The sequence below is a fragment of the Brachyhypopomus gauderio genome, unplaced genomic scaffold (assembly GCF_052324685.1).
Source record: "Brachyhypopomus gauderio isolate BG-103 unplaced genomic scaffold, BGAUD_0.2 sc87, whole genome shotgun sequence".
NCBI lineage: Eukaryota > Metazoa > Chordata > Actinopteri > Gymnotiformes > Hypopomidae > Brachyhypopomus > Brachyhypopomus gauderio.
The window spans coordinates 225197-245738 of NW_027506908.1; the positions used below are offsets into that span (position 1 = coordinate 225197).

The 20542-nt window shown below is 39.8% G+C and overlaps 2 protein-coding genes and 1 long non-coding RNA gene across 4 annotated transcripts; all 3 read left to right on the top strand.

The window, feature by feature from the left end:
- The first annotated feature begins 1147 nt into the window (after positions 1–1147).
- On the top strand, positions 1148–7473 carry LOC143493458 (E3 SUMO-protein ligase ZBED1-like). Its single transcript, XM_076991878.1, has 6 exons — positions 1148–1311; positions 4302–4354; positions 6115–6220; positions 6311–6395; positions 6486–6884; positions 6979–7473. The coding sequence occupies exons 1-6, from the start codon at positions 1148–1150 to the stop codon at positions 7201–7203; spliced, it is 1032 nt and encodes a 343-aa protein (XP_076847993.1). The 3' UTR covers positions 7204–7473.
- A 953-nt stretch (positions 7474–8426) lies between these two features.
- LOC143493469 (uncharacterized) lies at positions 8427–10091 on the top strand. The gene is made up of 3 exons (XR_013125473.1): positions 8427–8578; positions 8893–9077; positions 9488–10091. It is a non-coding gene; the product is annotated as an uncharacterized LOC143493469 (long non-coding RNA).
- Positions 10092–11411: 1320 nt separating this feature from the next.
- LOC143493477 (uncharacterized) lies at positions 11412–15934 on the top strand. Of its 2 annotated transcripts, none has more exons than XM_076991918.1 (5): positions 11412–13314; positions 13496–14390; positions 14571–14732; positions 14821–14910; positions 15240–15934. In XM_076991918.1, exons 2-5 carry the CDS (start codon positions 14355–14357, stop codon positions 15567–15569), a joined length of 618 nt encoding a protein of 205 aa, XP_076848033.1. In that variant the 5' UTR covers positions 11412–13314; positions 13496–14354; the 3' UTR covers positions 15570–15934. The 2 variants fall into 2 exon arrangements, with proteins under 2 accessions (XP_076848033.1, XP_076848034.1); XM_076991919.1 differs by having other exon boundaries at positions 14577–14732.
- The last annotated feature ends 4608 nt before the right edge of the window (positions 15935–20542 follow it).

The following is a 20542-nucleotide window of genomic DNA, read 5'->3' on the forward strand; positions in this document are numbered from 1 at the left end:
CCAGAACCCTAATGAGCAAGCCAAAGGCGACAGTGGCGAGGAAAAACTCCCTATGATGGTGGGGAATAGGAAGAAACCTCGGGAGAACCAAGACTCAAAAGGGAACCCATCCTCCATTGGGCGGCCCGTTAACACACAAATACACAAGTCACACATAATTCACACAATCAGACTAGGTAAAAGGTAGAATTGAAAGTTCTGGGTTTTGATATTGTCACTGTAAATGTCTGTTGATGAATGCCAGGCTTTCATTCCTTGTCGGAGCAGTGATGCTGGTATTGTAGGCTCCGACTGCAGTGTTACTCCCCAGGTGAACCCCGGTATCAGCACATCCACCGGCAGCCAGACCATCCCCCAGGTGCCTATATATATTCGAAATTATTCGAAATAATTTTTTATTCACATTATTTAATGGTTTATTTTCAAAACGCCCAATATTAACGTCTTCACGTTCTCTCATGTTTCGTCCTGGAATTGCAAGAGGCTCGTATTTGTTAACGTAATACAGGAACTGTTCAGTCAGACAGCTGTTTGTTGGGAAACGAAGTCGTTACAATTTCAAGCATTTTCAAGTACTTTAGCCTAAATTGCAGCACTTTTCAAACCTTTATTACTTTATTCATTTAATGTACAGGACACGTTTTCTTTGAAGGAAGTTTGTTTTTATCTGTTTGCTTGTTGAAAAATGTTTTCACTTGAAATTACTGACAGATCCATAAGAAAATATTGCTTTATTCATTTAAGCATTAAATAATATACACTGTGTTAGGTCTTGGTTCAATAGGCCATGTGCAATCATTTCAATATGTTTTAATAAACATTGAACCAGTACGGCCCTCGGCTTGTAGCAAATTTGGTTTTTTGGCCCTCGGTGTATTTGACTTTGACATCCCTGCATTAGAGCTACTGTAAAATCCAACGGGAAAACCACTGCCACTAGCTTGGAGCTAAACCTATCCTGAAATCCCATAACCGTGCCAACAGAAATTAGCATTACTATACATTGAACAGCAACACTTGCTTACTAAGTGAGCTTCATGATTTCAGCGTTAAATCCCGCTGTGTAATGATCCAAACGCACTGAAACACAATGACACGTGTGTATGTGTGAGCTTATAGGGAGGAGAATGAGGCCAGGTCGAGAGAGATGCACTCTGAACTGGAAGCAGAGCGAGAGAGACTGCAGGCGCAGAGGAGGCGGGACCTGGACAAGTTAAAGGCGGAGTCAGAGGAGGAGCTTAACGCTGAGAGGAAACGGCTTCAGGAGAGGAAAGAGGAACAGTTAGCTTCACTCAAACTAGAGGTTAGACAGTGAGCGTGCATGGGGAAAATTAATTAATTTTGTTAAGACCTGCCAAAATCTTCATTTAGTTGTTTCGAACTAAATTATTAACTCCAAATTTAGGTTCAAAGTGGAACTATCTTTGATTCCACATATTTTTAAGCTTTCTGGTACACTTTCATCTTGAAGGAATGGTTCATTTCAGTTGTTTAAGGTGTGTGTGTCTATTTGTGTGTGTTTGTGGCCAGCTGTCTGGTCTGCTGCAGGAGGTGAGGGAGGAGGTGCAGAGGGAGCACAGCAGGAAGCTGGAGCAGCTGTCGCAGGAGCACCAGGAGCAGCTCCTCACCCTCAGACACGAGCACCTGGAGGAGGTGCGGCAGGGAGAATTCATTTACTCACAGCTCAGTGATCACCTGAGAGACCGAGCCAATGTGTGTTCATCACACGGTGTGTGTGCAGGAGAGCGTGGAGAGGGAACGCTTGTTGAGGGCTCATCTGGAGGAGAGGGAGAGGATGCAGGCTTCACACACATCCCAGCTGGATCAGCTCAGATTACAGCTCGACTCTCAGCTTCAACACACCCACAAAATACACAAGCAGAAAGTAAGATCCCACACCCACACGATACGCACGCGCAAAAACGCCTCTTCTGCCGTACCCAGTCGGGTGTTTATGTGTATAAAGACGGTGAGAGTTGTTTGTATTTGTTTGTTTTTCTTGTGTGTGTGTTTAGGAGTTAGAAGTGCAGAAGATGATGGAGCAACTGGACATGAAAACCAAAGAGCTCAAAACTCAGCAACTGCTACTCCAAACTCAGGTACTTTACCTGCGTTATTTGAGTGTGTGGGTGTGTGTAGGTGTGTGTGTGCTACTCCAAACTCAGGTACTTTACCTGCTTTATTTGAGTGTGTGTAGGTGTGTGTGTGCTACTCCAAACTCAGGTACTATACCTACTTTATTTGAGTGCGTGTAGGTGTGTGTGTGCTACTCCAAACTCAGGTACTTTACCTGCTTTATTTGAGTGTGTGTGTGTGTGTGTGTGTGTGTGTGTGTGTGTGAGAGAGAGAGAGAGAGTGTGTGTGTGTGTGTGTGTGTTACTCCAAACTCAGGTACTTTACCTGCGTTATTTGAGTGTGTGTAGGTGTGTGTGTGCTACTCCATGCTCAGGTACTTTACCTGCTTTATTTGAGTGTGTGTAGGTGTGTGTGCTACTCCAAACTCTTTAGCCAGAGGTGGGACCAAGTCAGTGTTTTGCAAGTCTCAAGTAAGTCCAAGTCTTTATCCTCAAGTCCCGAGTCAAGTCTCAAGCAAAGACAGTCAAGTCAAGTCTCGAGTCAAGACAGGCAACAGTCAAGTCAAGTCCCAAGTCTGAAACTTGGAATTTCAAGTCCTTTCGACTTATATTTATATTTTAAATGTAAATAATAGACATGTGTTCTTTTTTAAATCTGTATTCTCCTCAAATCTTGATAAAACATGTGCAACTGAAAACACGAAGTATAAAAAAAATTTAAATTACACCTCTTTATTGCACAGTTCAATTTGTTAAAATTAGCTGCAAAAATATTCATACTTTAAACTACAATTTTCCAGAAATACAGTTGTGATCAAATTTATTCAACCCCCAATGCTGCGAAGGGTTTTATGGAATTCAGTGCACATTTGTAATTGTGTTCATAATGAAATCTTACAAGGACTTGTTAAAGAACTAAATGCAACTAAAGATAGCATCAATTTTTTTTGTCATATAGTATTAAATGGCCTTTTTGTGATTTCTTCATTGACACAATTATTCAACCCCTTTACGACTACCACTCCTAAGAACAGAGGTTCATTCCAGTGTTTTCCATCAGGTATTGAAAACATCTGTGGATGTCAACGAGCAGCAATCAAGCATGATAAGCACCAATTAGGCAGATTTAAAAGGACTGTGATACTCAGCTCCTTCTAGACATCTACTGGTGTGTTTCCAAGCATGGTGAAGGCATGTTTAATGCAGACAATTTATTATGTACACATGTTGTATTCAATGTGTCTTTGATTACCTTCATCTTCTAATGCTTGTTCTGTCTTCTGCTGTTCTGTTCGAGTTGTGCTCAAAAGGTATGGGTGGAAAAACGAAAAAGACCAAGTCAGCCAAAACTCATAAAGAGTGAAAAATATAAAATGTCATTGCATCAATCATGATTCAGTAATGAAAATGTTGGTGTCCTGCATCACACTCTCTTCAATGTCTATACCTTTTAGATATGAAAAAGATTCTGCTGTCCATTTGGGAGAACCTGATGTGGACTCAAGCAGTAGGTGAAAAGAAAACTCTACATGACCAAACAGAATCTTACAGAAAATTGCACACTAGTGTCACACCAATTACTGTTTAATGCAGACAATTTATTATGTACACATGTTGTATTCAATGTGTCTTTGATTACCTTCATCTTCTAATGCTTGTTCTGTCTTCTGCTGTTCTCTTCGAGTTGTGCTCAAAAGGTATGGGTGGAAAAATGAAAAAGACCAAGTCAGCCAAAACTCATAAAGAGTGAAAAATATAAAATGTCATTGCATCAATCATGATTCAGTAATAAAAATGTTGGTGTCCTGTATCGAATTCTCTTCAATGTCTTTACCTTTTAGATATGAAAAGGATTCTGCTGTCCATTTGGAAGAACCTGATGTGGACTCAAGCAGTAGGTGAAAAGAAAACTACATGACCAAACAGAATCTTACAGAATATTGCACACTAGTGTCACACCAATTACTGTTTAATGCTGACAATTTATTATGTACACATGTTGTATTCAATGTGTCTTTGATTACCTTCATCTTCTAATGCTTGTTCTGTCCTCTGCTGTTCCGTTCGAGTTGTGCTCAAAAGGTATGGGTGGAAAAACGAAAAAGACCAAGTAAGCCAAAACTCATAAAGAGTGAAAAATATAAAATGTCATTGCATCAATTATGATTCAGTAATGAAAATGTTGGTGTCCTGTATCGAATTCTCTTCAATGTCTTTACCTTTTAGATATGAAAAAGATTCTGCTGTCCATTTGGAAGAACTTGATGTGGACTCAAGCAGTAGGTGAAAAGAAAACTCTACATGACCAAACAGAATCTTACAGAATATTGCACACTAGTGTCACACCAATTACTGTTTAATGCTGACAATTTATTATGTACACATGTACATGTATTATACTTTGCCTTCTACATCATCATGAAGGTACAGTGTGCATGAGTGCGTGCGTGTGCATTTCACCAGCTGCGTTCGGGACACTTTATACATGTTCTTCAGTGCTGTAATGACCAACATACTTTGAGTCACTGTGTGGTGACAGGAAACTGCAAACAAAAGTCCACAGAGTCCCACAGTATGACGTTTGTTTTATTACAGGTTATAGATTCTTTTCTTTTATATCGTTGTCATCGGGTGAGGGGGTGCACCGGTCACTCTCAGGTCCCCTTCACACACACACACAAATATACAGGTGAGGGGGTGCACCGGCCGCTCTCAGGTCCCCTTCACACACACACACACACTGATATACAGGTGAGGGGGTGCACCGGTCGCTCTCAGGTCCCCTTCACACACACACACACACTGATATACAGGTGAGGGGGTGCACCGGTCACTCTCAGGTCCCCTTCACACACACACACAAATATACAGGTGAGGGGGTGCACCGGTCACTCTCAGGTCCCCTTCACACACACACACAAATATACAGGTGAGGGGGTGCACCGGCCGCCCTCAGGTCCCCTACACACACACACACACACAAATATACAGGTGAGGGGGTGCACCGGTCGCTCTCAGGTCCCCTTCACACACACACACACACACACACACACACAGATATACAGGTGAGGGGGTGCACCGGCCGCTCTCAGGTCCCCTTCACACACACACACACACACACACACACACACACACACACACACACACACAGATATACAGGTGAGGGGGTGCACCGGCCGCTCTCAGGTCCCCTTCACACACACACACACACACTGATATACAGGTGAGGGGGTGCACCGGTCACTCTCAGGTCCCCTTCACACACACACACACACACAAATATACAGGTGAGGGGGTGCACCGGTCGCTCTCAGGTCCCCTTCACACACACACACACACACAGATATACAGGTGAGGGGGTGCACCGGTCGCCCTCAGGTCCCCTTCACACACACACACACACACACACACACACACACACACACACACACACACAGGTGAGGGGGTGCACCGGTCGCCCTCAGGTCCCTTGTGTCCGAATACCACACTTTTGGTCATAGCGTTTCCTAATCGGAGCGCTGAGTTCGTGTTGGAGAGAGATCAGGCAGGGCTCGAAGGATATATTTTAAATCCTGATTGGTACATTTATTCACAGCACACGTGGAAAAAAGGAAAAGAAAAACTTGTATAAAGAGAAAACAAATGAAAGTTAAAATTCTGGGGTTACCAACAGAGATTCAACTGCACCATAGCAGGTTAAAGCAACCTCTCTGTTACCGGCTTACTGCAACCAGTAAGGAAATGGAATTGTCCCAATGACTACTCACCCCACCAGTTTCACACACTCTAGAAACCAAACAAACCTCTCATTCCTCACTGCACTCTCATGTCCCTATAAACCCATAACCCCGCCCTCTGTCTAATTGGACCAAACCAATTATTGACTGGGGTGCGTTCACAGGGATATGCAATAGAATACTCTAACATAAACACATACATAATATGACAAATAATAACACATACACAACATAGGTACCTTCAAACAATATTTACATGGATATCCCTTTGTATCTTTTACCTTTGTGTATTCTTTTCCCAGGATGCTTCAGCTGCCCCCCTCTATGCTATATGACCATGGGCTCTTCTGGCCTGCATAAAGGAAGCACTGAGAGGCACCCGCACTCCCTTGCATTTCCCCAACACAGGTAAGTATACATTTCCCAAGTGCACATACATTTCCCCTTTCACAACATGATTCATAAAGCATATGATAACAGTAAATAATCAAATCATAGAGTCTTTGCAGTAATGGGGATGAGACAGGTTCTCAGGGACTTTGTAGCTACATTGGATCCAACTTATGTTCTCCCAACTAGGAAGGTATGTGTGATGACATGGAAAAAGTACTGAAATACTTTAGTACTACTAAAGTAGTACTGAAATAATCATTATTTTCTACCTTCCCTTTAGGCTGTAAAGGCCATGGCTGAGGCCAAATACCAGCAAGAGAAGGAGAAGGCCAAAGCTGAGGTCCTGAAAGTCCCTGCAGTGAGTTTGACTGCAGACATGTGGACATCTCTCAATATGGATGCATATTTGAAATTCCCACAGGCACATACAGCTGAAAATTTGGCATGTGTGAAATCCTCCCTCATGGAAGAATGGGGAATAAAATCAAAAGTCACATGTCTGGTTACTGATGGCGCATCTGCCTGTGGCAAGAACCTTAAGCTGCGTCATGCAGTCTGCATTGCTCACACCCTGAATCTAGTTGTTAAAAAGGCTCTTGAACTGACCCCAGTGCTGTCCACCATTCGTACAAAGGCAAGGAAGCTGGTGGGCTATTTTAGGAGCAGCACAACTGCCAACGTCAGTAACTTTTATTTTCATATTGTTTACACATTTTGTATTGCTACATATGTAACACATTTTATCACTTAACACTTTCTTTTTATCTTTAAAGGAGAAGCTGGACCTTGTTCAAGAGCACATGAGAAAACCAAAAAAGAAACTGATTCAGGAGGTTGAAACAAGATGGAACAGCACATTTCAAATGCTGGAGCGAGTAGCAGAACTCGGGGAGCCTGTGGGGGCAGCTTTGGCTGCCTTACAAACTGACATTCCTGCACTGACCTCTGATGATTACAATAATATCTGTGCATGCCTGTCTATACTGTCCTTTTCATGAGGCTACTATAGAGCTGTCGGAGGAGAAAAAGGTATCTGGCTCCAAAGTGGTGCCATCATTGAAAATGGTTGAAAAGATGCTCCAGGAAGTGGCAGCAAAGGCAACAGTCCCAATTTCAGCTCCATTTAATTATGTGAACTCATTTTTTCTCTTGAACTTCACATGCCATAACAAGTTTTGAATAATGAACTCAGGTTTATAAGTTTTCCAAAATTAAACTTACGGTAATCCATTGTCTTGACTATTTGAGAGTTTTGTCTGGGTTGTTAGAGTTCATTTAACTCAGTGGTTCCCAAACTTTTTCTGCCGTGCCCCCCTTTAGTAGATGAGAATATTTTTGCGCCCCCCCCCCCCCCCCCCCCCCCCATATTGACTAGGGATGTGTTGAAAACTTACAAAAACAATAGGTTCACAACTTTGGTCAAACATGAAAAAAATTAACTGCAAGAAACATTTTAAATGGTTCAAGAATTCTAAATGTAATTTAAAATAAATAAGGAGATGAAATAAGAGAAACAGCAATACATATGCGGCTAGTTTGCAAGCGCAGACATCACGCAGAGCACAAAGCATGTAACGGCCAGAAATATGTGTACTGTCTCTTTAAGGGAGCGAGTTGAGCGTGCGTATGGAATATTGTTTTTTTAGCTTTCCGCCGTAGACCGAGTCAGACCACTGCTCTTTAATTTATTTCTGTAAGTAACGCATTAAATGAGCTTTGGACAACTCACCAGTTCATGTATGAACAGTGAAGTATTGCTGGAGCCCAGGTTTATTTTGGTCAACCAGCAAATAAACGGACTAAGTGGAATACCACCAGCGCGAGTATTAGGGTTGAACTAACTCCGAAAAGCAAGCAATACAAGCATATAATTAGAGTGAATAGATCTGTTTTTATGGTTCGGTCACATTGTCCCCGATACCCGATCTAGAATTTTTTCAGATATTAATATCGGAATCGGTGCATCCCTAATATTGACACATGTGCACGTTTTACTTTCAAGCTCCGCGCCCCCCCCTGCAATAGCTCCGCGCCCCACCTAGGGGGCGCGCCCCCCACTTTGGGAACCACTGATTTAACTGACGTTTATCATTAAAAAAGGAGGGTGGAGGTGGAGAAATGCTGATAATACGGTGTGTGGAGAGGGGGGATTGGCGCCATTTTGGAGCTGGACAAAACAATAAGTATGATCTGGCTTTTCACGGCAGTTAAGCCATAATATTCTAGCGAAATATTTAACTGATTACGGACTACAATTAGAGGCAGAGTGATTGTTGTAGAATTATTATGTGTGGAAACTGCTAGAATGTAAGTCTTTTCTGCCCTATAGTCAACACATTACCAAAGGCAGACATCTGTACGGTTCGTTCTGAGGTGAGGGAGTTTTACCACAGACAAGTCTGTATTAGTCGTGACATGATAAAATAAATCTATTAAAAATTAGAAATGAAAACTGGTTAATTCGTGCTGTTTATCAGCCTGATAGCCTTTAATACATCAGATACAGCAGATCTGCTTTAAAAAATTTTGTTTATTAGTCGCCAGTGCCTTGTTTTAATTTTCCTTTCCATGTTAAATGGTGCGGTGCTGCGTTTAATGAGGCACCAAACTCATAAAGGTAATCTGTTTGATTAACCAATTTCAACTTCCCTTTACAGTTATGTATGTTTTTTATTTATTTGCGACAGAGGTAATCACAACGTTTACACTGTTGAAAACAATAGTGGACTTCTTCCAGTGGCGGAGGGACACCCCTCACTACGGACTACAATTAGAGGCGGATAAAGTACTGTGGAAAGTTCCAGAAGGCGAACAAATTGGATTCCCGCTTTTTTCCTTAACGGAGCTCGAGTTATAGACGGTTCTCTCTAAGGTGAGGTAGTTTTTCAACGGAAACGTTTTAATCCATTTCAGACCAGACATGAAAATGAACCGATGATTTTTAATATTCAAAGAGAAGAGAATTTTTGAACCCTTTGTATTATCAGCCTGAGAATGTGTCTTAAGCCCCCCGCTCTATCTAGAGAACGATGACGAGTGGACTGCACGCTTAGCTAACTAGTTAGCTAGCTCGTTTAGCTAACTGGTGAACTGACAACTTGGCTAGCTAGGTTATCTCACTAGTTAATGCTAGCTAACTAGCCATTTTACATTAAAACTGATCCAGCTCTTTTCTCTTTTTCTTATCCCATAAGAATGAAAATAACTTGGAATGGTCTGTGAGAATACATTGGCTAGCTAGCAAACGGCAATTACTTAAAATCTTTTTTTTTTCCTTGACAGATTTTTTCAGGCATGTCCCATTCATGAAGTGGAAATGTAAGTTTTGTGCAATCTCTACTAATGGTCAAGGAAGAATACTACAGCACTACAAAAAGAGCATCACAGACATTACCGAAGGTGTTCAGGCCTCATCTGTATTCATGCAGACTGTTTGAAAACATTTCAAACCCAAGCAGAACTTAAAATTCATTTGAAAGAACATACAATAGAATCACAGAAGACTGTAGCCAAATTATCCTGTGATTTGTGTAAATTCTCAGAGCCTAGCAACATTAACAAATACTTCACTCATCTGAAGACTCATTTGAGAAACAGAGAAGTTGTTAGATGTCCATTTGCAGGGAGTTCTTTTAAGTGTGCTGTCGACTTTTACTGCACATAGAAGTCGTAATCATAAGTTCTCCACCTTAGAAAATTTCATACCGGAGCTATTGGCACAGAATATTCATCCTGTGCCTTTAATAGAAGAGGATTTTGTTTCCGACACTGACACTGCATTTGATTCTGCAGCAGAGATTGAGAATGGACTTGAAAATGGAAAGGTAATTGAGCATCAGTTGGGAAGTTTATTTCTTCGCATGCAAACAATTTTGCATGTATCAAATTCAGCAATACAAGAAATTATTGATATTGGAGAATTTACCCAACAAAATATTAAAACTGTTGTACATACAGTGGGCAAAATAAGTATTTGGTCAGTCACCAATTGTGCAAGTTCTCCCACTTAAAAAGATGAGAGAGGCCTGTAATTGACATCATAGGTAGACTATGAGAGACAAAATGTGAAAAAAAATTGAGAAAATCATTTTGTCTGACTTTTAAAGACTTTATTTGCAAATAATGGTGGAAAATAAGTATTTGGTCACCTACAAACAAGCAAGATTTCTGGCTGTCACAGACCTGTAACTTCTTTTTTAAGAGGCTCCTCTTTCCCCCACTCATTACCTGTATTAATGGCACCTGTTTGAAGTCGTTAACAGTATAAAAGACACCTGCCCACAACCTCAAACAGTCACACTCCAAACTCCACTATGGTGAAGACGAAAGAGCTGTCGGAGGACACCAGAAACCGAATTGTAGACCTGCACCAGGCTGGGAAGACTGAATCTGCAATAGGCAAGCAGCTTGGTGTGAAGAAATCTACTGTGAGAGCAATAATCAGAAAATGGAAGACCTACAAGACCACTACCAATCTCCCTCGATCTGGGGCTCCACGCAAGATCTCAGCCCGTGGGGTCAAAATGATCACAAGAACGGTGAGGAAAAATCCCAGAACCACAAGGGGGGATCTAGTGAATGACCTGCAGAAAGCTGGGACCAACGTTACAAAGGCTACCATCAGCAACACACTACGACGCCAGGGACTCAGATCTTGCAGTGCCAGACGTGTCCCCCTGCTTAAGCCAGTCCATATCCAGGCACGTCTGAAGTTTGCTAGAGAGCATTTGGATGTTCCAGAAGAGTATTGGGAGAATGTCATATGGTCAGATGAAACCAAAGTAGAACTATTTGGTAAAAACATAACTCGTTGTGTTTGGAGGACAGTGAATGCTGAGTTGCATCCATCGAAAACCTTTGGAGGGAGTTAAAAGTCCGTGTTGCCCGCCGACAGCCCCAAAACATCACTGCTCTAGAGGAGATCTGCATGGAGGAATGGGCCAACATACCAGCAACAGTGTGTGCCAACCTTGTGAAGACTTACAGAAAACATTTGACCTCTGTCATTGCCAACAGAGGATATACAACAAAGTATTGAGATGAACTTTTGTTATTGACCAAATACTTATTTTCCACCATTATTTGCAAATAAATTCTTTAAACGTCAGACAAAATGATTTTCTCAATTTTTTTTTTTTTTCCACATTTTGTCTCTCATAGTCTACCTATGATGTCAATTACCGGCCTCTGTTGTAGCATCATTGAACAATTACAAACTTTGAACCCCTTAAAATTGCTTTCAAGGCAGGGTCCTCTTGGCACAGAGTGCAAAAGACAGACATTTTATAGGAAGAATTTTACTGTTATTGAACCAGTCGAGTATGTGTTAAATGTACAGGAAAAAAAGCACACTTTTGTTTATGTTCCTATTTTAGATTTGCTCAGTAAACTGTTGGAAAGAAATGAGAAATAAGGCACTTGAGAGATCCAGTGAACAAGAAGGCAATTACTGTTCAGTTAAAGATGGAGAATACTTTAAAGAAAACAGAATTCTCGCTGAGGAATTAGGTGTAGCTCTTGGACTATATATTGATGATTTTGAGCTTTGTAATCCATTAGGTACTTCAAAAAAGAAGCACAAAGTTTGTGCTATATATTGGGTGATTGCAAATTTACCTATTAGACTACGCTCAACATTATCATCAATTTATCTAGCTGTATTGTGCAAAAACATACACATAAAACAATATGGTTACAGCAAGGTTTTAGAGCCCTTAATTAGGGATCTTAAGCTCCTTGAGAGAGAAGGTGTGTGTGTTCAAAGTGTTGGCTCTCATGTCAAAGGGACTGTTTTGTACATATCTGCCGATAATCTGGGGGTACACTCGCTTGCTGGATTTCAAGAGTCTTTCAATGTTGATAAGTTGTGCCAATTTTGTTTGACAAATCGTGCTGATATTCAGCATTATGATGTTAGAAGTGGGGCTTTTACCTTGAGAACACCAGAATCATTTGATGAAGCTGTTAAGGTGCTTAAACAAAGTGATCTGACTTCTTTTGATGGAGTGAAGAAGGACTGTCCTTTAAACAGACTGACACACTTTCATGCTACAAAAGGATTTCCACCTGATTTTCTTCATGATGCATTAGAAGGAATTGTACCTGTGGAACTCTGTATATGCCTCTCGCATCTGATTTCAAAGAGGTATTTTACATTGAATGATCTTAATTGCAGAATAACAACATTCCCCTTTCAGTTCTGTGACAAAACTAACAGACCTCAGACAATACAAACAAACTTTCAAAAAAAATGGAACAATAGGTGGCAATGGACATGAGAATTGGACACTTCTGAGATTTCTTCCACTGTTAGTTGGTCATCTCATTCCAGAAAGTGAAAAGGCTTGGCATTTAATTCTTGAATTGAAAGACATTGTTGAGTTGTTAAGCAGCCCCTCGTTCACAACAGAAACCCTGTGCTACCTTCAAGCCAAATTTTCTGACCACCGACAGTTGCTTTTAGAAGTTTTTCCTTGTACTAAATTGCACCCTAAACATCATTATTTGGAACATTACCCTATGCTAATAAAAAAATGTGGTCCCTTAATTGAATTTTGGACTATGAGATTTGAGGCTAAACACTGTTTCTTTAAAAAGGTGGTTCGTGATTCTGGTAACTTCAAAAATATTCTTCACACTTTGGCTACAAGACATCAACTAATGTTAGCATATTTGGAGATGCCAACTCTTTTTAAACCAAGCATCGAAACGGGACGAGTATCTGTTGTACCTGTGAACATCTTGGATGCTACAATCAGCGTGGCTATTTCAAACAAGTTTAAAGCCCTGGACTCTGTTTCACTCACCTCAACAGCTTATTTAAGTGGGACAAAATATTCCAAAGGTGCTCTCTGTTGGCTACACAAGCGGAATACCAGATCTTGGGAGAGTGCTTGAGATCTGTTTAGTGGATGGCCACATATTTTTCATTGTTGAAATGTTTGAAGCTGGCTTTGTTGAGCATCTAAGGTGTTACCAGCTCAACATCAAAGTTCCTGCAGTAACTGTGGTTGTTGATCCTGACCAGCTGAATGACTACACCCCCCTTGCTGCATATCTTGTTGATGGAAAGGTGCTCGTCACTCCAAGGACGTTTATAATACAGTAAGGTACAGAAAAAAGATCCTTGCTTTTTATTATTATTAATTTTGTGTGTGTTTTAACTCACAGGTGGTCTAATACAATCATACACCATATTAACTAAAGACCATGCACTTCACTCATGATAGTTTAATTTTATGCTGGTTACAGATTTTCAACTTTTTCTCCTTTTGTGTCACACTGTTATAGCTGTTGGTGCCTCCATGATGCTTCTTCGAGTCATTGTTTCACCTCAAGAGATCAGGCGTGTCACCCTAGAGAGTGTACCTGACTCGGTAAAGGACCTATGTGAAGCACTGCGTACAAATATGGGCTTTGCGAGGAAACTTCATTTTACAGTTTGAAGATCCAGACTTTGGAAATGAGCTCTGCAATTTGACGGATATCAAAGATCTACCAAATGATCGAGCAACACTGAAAATTTTGTTCACTTTTTCTGGTTCTGTATCTGACTCAACACTAGATACTGCAAGCTTGAGTTCCCCAAGTAGTGCTTCCTCAGTGGAATGGCCTGACCCTTTTCTTATTCCTGATTCCTCCCATGATGTTGAACTTCAGCTCAGTGCAGCAAATGATGCCTGTGCCAAAGATGGCACAGTGATGGCCATCTCCAAGAGTGTTAAGAGTGAAATACTTGACAAACTAGCTGACATGATCTCCAAAATCACTCCTTATCCAAGAAAAGACCACTATGAAAGTGTAGCCACAGCTCTTGTAGAAAAGCACCCTAGTCTCAGAGAGCCGGGTTCTGTCAAAGGTATTGCTGGGTATTCAGCTTGAAATTCAAAATGGGCAATTACCATCATAGACTGATGGTAGCTGGATGCCCTGAGGTTCTTGTAAATAAGAGAAAGAAGGGGCAGACCAACCACAAGGCAATCAAGAAGTCAAAGAAGGGAGAGATTCACTTCTTGCCAGATCCACCTGAAGGTCAAAGTGCAGATATATCAGAGGAAAAACAGAAGACCATGCTTCTAGAGGTCTTCTTCTGTGATCATCTCAGCGAAGAAAGGAAATAATTGGGGATGAGCCACTCATCTCTGAACTTATGGACAGATGGCCTGCATTGTTTAATGAGAGACAGGTAAGTATACATCCACAGGATGATGAACAAAGAAATTATCTGTTGGTTAATGTTAAAAGATCACATGTAATTTTAATATGTAAATTCATATGTAAGATTTTCATTTGCTATTGCTTTACACTCTACTAGACTTTTACACTCTTATCACCCCATGTTTACTGTCTTATACGTCTGTTTGAGATAAAGGCAGAGTTCTGTAGAATAGTCACTGCTGACCTGCTCCAGTCATTCCTGGATGGACTGGATGCCTTGATGTCAAGTCTTTTGGAATTCTATAAAGCAGCTGTCTCATCAAACAGGAGGTTGACTCTTAGCAGTGTTATGCAGTGCCTTAATAAGGAGGTACGTATGAAAATGTACTTAACAATATGTACTACATTAAAGAATCTTGTTTAATTACTGTATTTACTCAGTCTCTCTTTGTATGTAGGACACAAATCAGAACAGAAGAACGGCTGCCCTGCTTGGTCTTCCACTGTTCTTGTCAGAAGACACCTCTGACATAATCAGGATGTGTGATGTAAGAAAATATATTTATGCATTAAGATAATGGGTGCATTCATTCAGAATTCAGCTGACTAGTTAATCACTATCTTCAAAAGTACTTCCATTATAAGCATTTTAACCAACAAGTAACCCTAGTTGGCAATGTTTGGGATAGTTGTTGGCAGTGTTTAAACTTTGAAGTTTTTGTGTCAAATTTCTGTTGTATGTCTGGTTAGATGACAAACAGCCATGTTCAAATGGTCAAAGAGTAGTGCACACATCAGTGGAGCTGAAATAAGGAGGTGGTTTTAATAAAGTAGCAGGTCAGGATACATTAGAACTAAATTTGTGCATTTGTTTTAGGTTCATGGTGAAACCCTGGATGTCCTCATGAAGGGAAAGTGTGTTGGAATTCTAATTGGACATGAAGGTGTCCTGCATGATGCTTTCCTTCATGAAATTATCAACGTGGCTGTGGTGGTAGAAGAGGCAGTCGTTCTTCATGAAATCAGAGACGTGCCCACTGGTTTTGCTATGTTAATGGGCACCATCTACTGCCTTAATCTGCAGTACCCTCACAAAATGAAGTACTCATCTGAATTCCTGCAGAAGGTCGTCATGAAGATGAACCCTGACCAGTGTTCAGCAAGGGTACATGGACTTAGAAATAAATTGCTGAGATTTTGTTTATAGATTGATTGGCTGCACACCAAGTCTCATCTGGGAGGGTGATATTGACAAAATGTTGAAAACAATAGATTTTTGTTTCATCTCACACTGTTGGACACTGTTGCTGTACAAAATTCTTTTTATTTACCATATCAAAAGCAAGCACTGTTGAATGTTGAGACGTTAAAATTTTTGTTAATTTGTTTGCTCTCAATCCTTGTCGATGTTAATCTGCTTGCTTGTGCAGAGCAACTCGTGAGATTTAGAGGCAGAAACATGGCATGCAATTGTTCTTCAAGTTTTAGTAACACAAATCATTTACTTGGAGGAAATGCATTGTCAACACTAAGCATTGTTTAGAAATATACACGTTTTATGTAATGTGTAATGTCCTCATTCAAATAAATTTAATATTTCTAAACAAGTGAACACTGGATTTGACTGGTAAACTTGCCATTTTTAGTCAAGATGAGAAATCTTAATAGAATCTACTTAAAAGCATTAGTGTTCTTAACTTTAAAATGGCAGTTGTGAATATAGTTGGAAGTTAAGTTCACTTGAAAGCATGAATCTAAATAAAGAGGAATTATGTGTATATTTGACAAGACAAAGTCAATTGTAGGGAATTACTACAGTAAAATGGTAAGTTATTCTAATTCTCTGTTTCAAGTTCAAACAACTAATTTATCATTAGTTAAACAACTTCCAAAACTTACCATTCTGAGTAGAAACAAAGGTTATAATGAAGTTGAGTTTACTCACATTTTTAAGGCAGCAGGTGAACTTGAGTTTGTAAGTTTAACCAACCTGAAATTTTTTTACAGTGTAGGGAGCTGGGGGAGCACCTCATCAGACTCCTTAAGGAAAGGCTTGACAAAATCCAAAGCATGAGCATTATGTCACTGGCAACACTACTAGACCCAAGGTACAAATCACTTGGTTTCTTTAGCCCAACAAAGGCAGATGAAGCAATAAAACGACTCACCTCTGAATGTGCCAGTGTAATCTCCAGAGAATCGCATCCATCTTCAGCTGCAGCTTCAACATCACAGGATGCTGCAGCTGAAAGACCTGGTCAGTATTTTTGCTTTGGTTTAAAGTAGGGGTGGGCATAGATTAAATTTTTTTTACTAGATTAATCTCACTGAAATCTTGAAATTTATCTAGATTAAAATGGCTCATTCAGAATATGCGTGCTACCCAAGTAATGACTAAAAGTCAGTCTTTGAGATAGGGTTTCTTAATACAGGGGGTGCATTAGACCAGGGGCTCATCTCCTGTTTCCAATTTGCATCAATGACTGCTTGAGGAAGCTGTTCTACTTTGATACTTGAAGAAAAGAAAAAAAGCTCAATAAAATGTACGTGTTCAAAGGTTTATTCAGTTAAACATGAAAATAGTACTGTATGCCTACATACTTTAAGAGGGCATATTTAGTCAAACATGAATTTGTAAGCCTACTGTACATTTAAAGGGGTTGATAACGTGTTTATTCAGCTAAACATGAGATTTGAAATGTAAGCCAACATTTAGTATTTAAAAATGAATTTTCCATGAAGCAAACCTGGCGACTTCGTGGCTGCATCCATATAAACACACGTACGATTTGTAATTAACAGGTTTAAAAACTCGTTCTCGCCGCTACTGTGCAATTTGGTTAGGAATACAACCGAGCTAAACTATCAAGGTGAATGTCATCAGTTTGCTTACCTATTTTCACTCATAGGTATTTTGAACTCCATCCAACAAACCCGCGATATGGCGATACAGTTCGCTTCCTTATAAACACAATTTGGCGCTGCACGTCCAAACGATACACTTCCTGTATCGGTCACGTGTGTTTAAAGCGATACACGCACCAATAAGTTTCACTCTTGTGCGCTCGGACAGTGCTGACGCCAATGATCTATATTACTATTATTATTAATACTATTAATATATTACTACTATATATACTATAGTATATTACTACTATTATTAGTGTAGATCAATGGCTGACACACCAGTGTCGTTTGTCCCATCACTGGCCAACGGTACATCGATGGTAGCAGATTTTTCACAACACTCTCGTGAAAATTGCTAGTTAGTTTGTTGTAGCACTAACGAACCATCTAAGAAACGGTTTATCAGGGCTCCATACTGCGACTAAAATGGACGCAATCGCGACCACAAATATTAATTTGCGAGTAATATAATTATTTCACTCGCCACTGGCAACACGTGATACAACAGCATTATTTTTTGTAATAAAAAAATAAATGTCCACCACTTCTTTTGAGTTTGTATGTTAAAAGTTAATGACACGAATTTACAATCACGTGTAGGGATGTTAATTGGTTTGTAACTGCTACTTTGGACGAAATTTAAAGGGCGAGTTTTATAGACTCAGGAAATGTTTGAACCATGTTGCTACGATGTCTTATCCAAGAGATATTAATAAAACCATCGAAAAACATCAACAGGAGACCTCAGAGGGAAGATGTGGGTTTTTATATACCCGAGCTACATCACACGTGTGTGGTTCTGATCGACTGGGCTCTGGTGAAGATGTCTAGAATGTTTGGGTTCAAACAGCAACATGTTGTGATATGTTGTGTTGGCGTCGCGCTTTACAATTCTTGAATGCTGAAAACCGACCGACATCTGAAACCGATCGCACACCGGCCACAAAACGATATCGACGGCCTTTTCGAGTCGTTTAAATCGAGTAGTTAAAATGATCGTCAAGTAGTTAGAATTAGAGAAGCCTATGGTATGTGCTTTTTAAAAATGGTTAGTTATCATTTTGTTTTCACGGACTGCTTGAGCCCACCGCTAGTAAAATGCCTCAGTACGGCAAGCAGGAAGCTTGTGAAGACCAAAAAAATGGTAATCATTGAATGCAGTACAATACGTGAGTAAAATATGGCAGTGAATGAATGCTGATTAACGCTATAAAAATCCACGGGCTTTAATTACAGATGCTCTTTAGTGAATGGTCATTCAGACTACGAAAGAAAAGAAAATATAAATGCCATTTACTGTTCTGCATTTTTTGAAAGAGTATGTTATGTAATGTTCTCTTAAGTAATATTCTAATGTTCTGAAGAGTTTCACCAAACATTGAATTTCCTTATGATGACAAAAAGGTTTTTATTTCTATTCAACAGCAAAAAAGTATTAGTAAGGTTAGATTAGTAACATTTCTCCATCTGTGAATAGATTCTATATCAATTCAGTCACTTTTTAAAACCATACTTAACACTGTTGCCAAAGTGGGATAGACATTGGAATATGTTTTTAGAGCCAATCATCTTGAGGTTTGTAGACCATTACTTAAGAAATGCAACGCTATGTTAAGCCTTGCCCGCCCCCAACTATTAGTCATATCCCAGTTTTAGTGTTGCATGTGTTTTATTTTTTCATTTCAGGTGTCACACCCTTGTTGGTAATAACTCCAAACTTCATTGGTTTTATGTGTGACTAGTTTACTTCCATGTTAAAATACCCTGTGTTTGGTCTTATGCTTTGCTTGTCTTTGTTTCCAGTGTTGTGCATGAATACATTCAATTAATACTGTTAAATAATATGTGAGCAAAACTCGTAAGGAACAGCAGAGAAAGGAAATCAATGTGACATTGAATACAACATGTGTACATAATAAATTGTCCGCATTAAACAGTAATTGGTGTGACACTAGTGTGCAATATTCTGTAAGATTCTGTTTGGTCATGTAGAGTTTTCTTTTCACCTACTGCTTGAGTCCACATCAGGTTCTTACAAATGGACAGCAGAATCCTTGTCATATCTAAAAGGTACAGACATTGAAGAGAGTGTGATGCAGGACACCAACATTTTCATTACTGAATCATGATTGATGCAATGACAATTTATATTTTTCACTCTTTATGAGTTTTGGCTGACTTGGTCTTTTTAATTTTTCCACCCATACCTTTTGAGCACAATTCGAACGGAACAGCAGAGAACAGAACAAGCATTAGAAGATGAAGGTAATCAAAGACACATTGAATACAACATGTGTACATAATAAATTGTCCGCATTAAACAGTAATTGGTGTGACACTAGTGTGCAATATTCTGTAAGATTCTGTTTGGTCATGTAGAGTTTTCTTTTCACCTACTGCTTGAGTCCACATCAGGTTCTTACAAATGGACAGCAGAATCCTTGTCATATCTAAAAGGTACAGACATTGAAGAGAGTGTGATGCAGGACACCAACATTTTCATTACTGAATCATGATTGATGCAATGACATTTTATATTTTTCACTCTTTATGAGTTTTGGCTGACTTGGTCTTTTTCATTTTTCCACCCATACCTTTTGAGCACAACTCGAACGGAACAGCAGAGGACAGAACAAGCATTAGAAGATGAAGGTAATCAAAGACACATTGAATACAACATGTGTACATAATAAATTGTCTGCATTAAACAGTAATTGGTGTGACACTAGTGTGCAAAATTCTGTAAGATTCTGTTTGGTCATGTAGAGTTTTCTTTTCACCTACTGCTTGAGTCCACATCAGGTTCTTCCAAATGGACAGCAGAATCTTTTTCATATCTAAAAGGTACAGACATTGAAGGGAGTGTGATGCAGGACACCAACATTTTCATTACTGAATCATGATTGATGCAATGACAATTTATATTTTTCAGTCTTCATGAGTTTTGGCTGACTTGGTCTTTTTAATTTTTCCACCCATACCTTTTGAGCACAATTCGAACGGAACAGCAGAAGACAGAACAAGCATTAGAAGATGAAGGTAATCAAAGACACATTGAATACAACATGTGTACATAATAAATTGTCCGCATTAAACAGTAATTGGTGTGACACTAGTGTGCAATATTCTGTAAGATTCTGTTTGGTCATGTAGCGTTTTCTTTTCACCTACTGCTTGAGTCCACATCAGGTTCTTACAAATGGACAGCAGAATCCTTGTCATATCTAAAAGGTAAAGACATTGAAGAGAATTCGATACAGGACACCAACATTT

Coding starts and splice junctions, on each gene's coding strand:
- LOC143493458 (XM_076991878.1), top strand. CDS start 1,148: ATGCACTCTGAACTGGAAGCAGAGCGAGAGAGACTGCAGGCGCAGAGG. Junction 6,221..6,310: donor CTTGCATTTCCCCAACACAG/GTAAGTATACAT, acceptor ATCAAATCATAG/AGTCTTTGCAGTAATGGGGA. Junction 6,396..6,485: donor ATGTTCTCCCAACTAGGAAG/GTATGTGTGATG, acceptor CCTTCCCTTTAG/GCTGTAAAGGCCATGGCTGA.
- LOC143493477 (XM_076991918.1), top strand. CDS start 14,355: ATGGACAGATGGCCTGCATTGTTTAATGAGAGACAG. Junction 14,733..14,820: donor TGCAGTGCCTTAATAAGGAG/GTACGTATGAAA, acceptor CTTTGTATGTAG/GACACAAATCAGAACAGAAG. Junction 14,911..15,239: donor ACATAATCAGGATGTGTGAT/GTAAGAAAATAT, acceptor CATTTGTTTTAG/GTTCATGGTGAAACCCTGGA.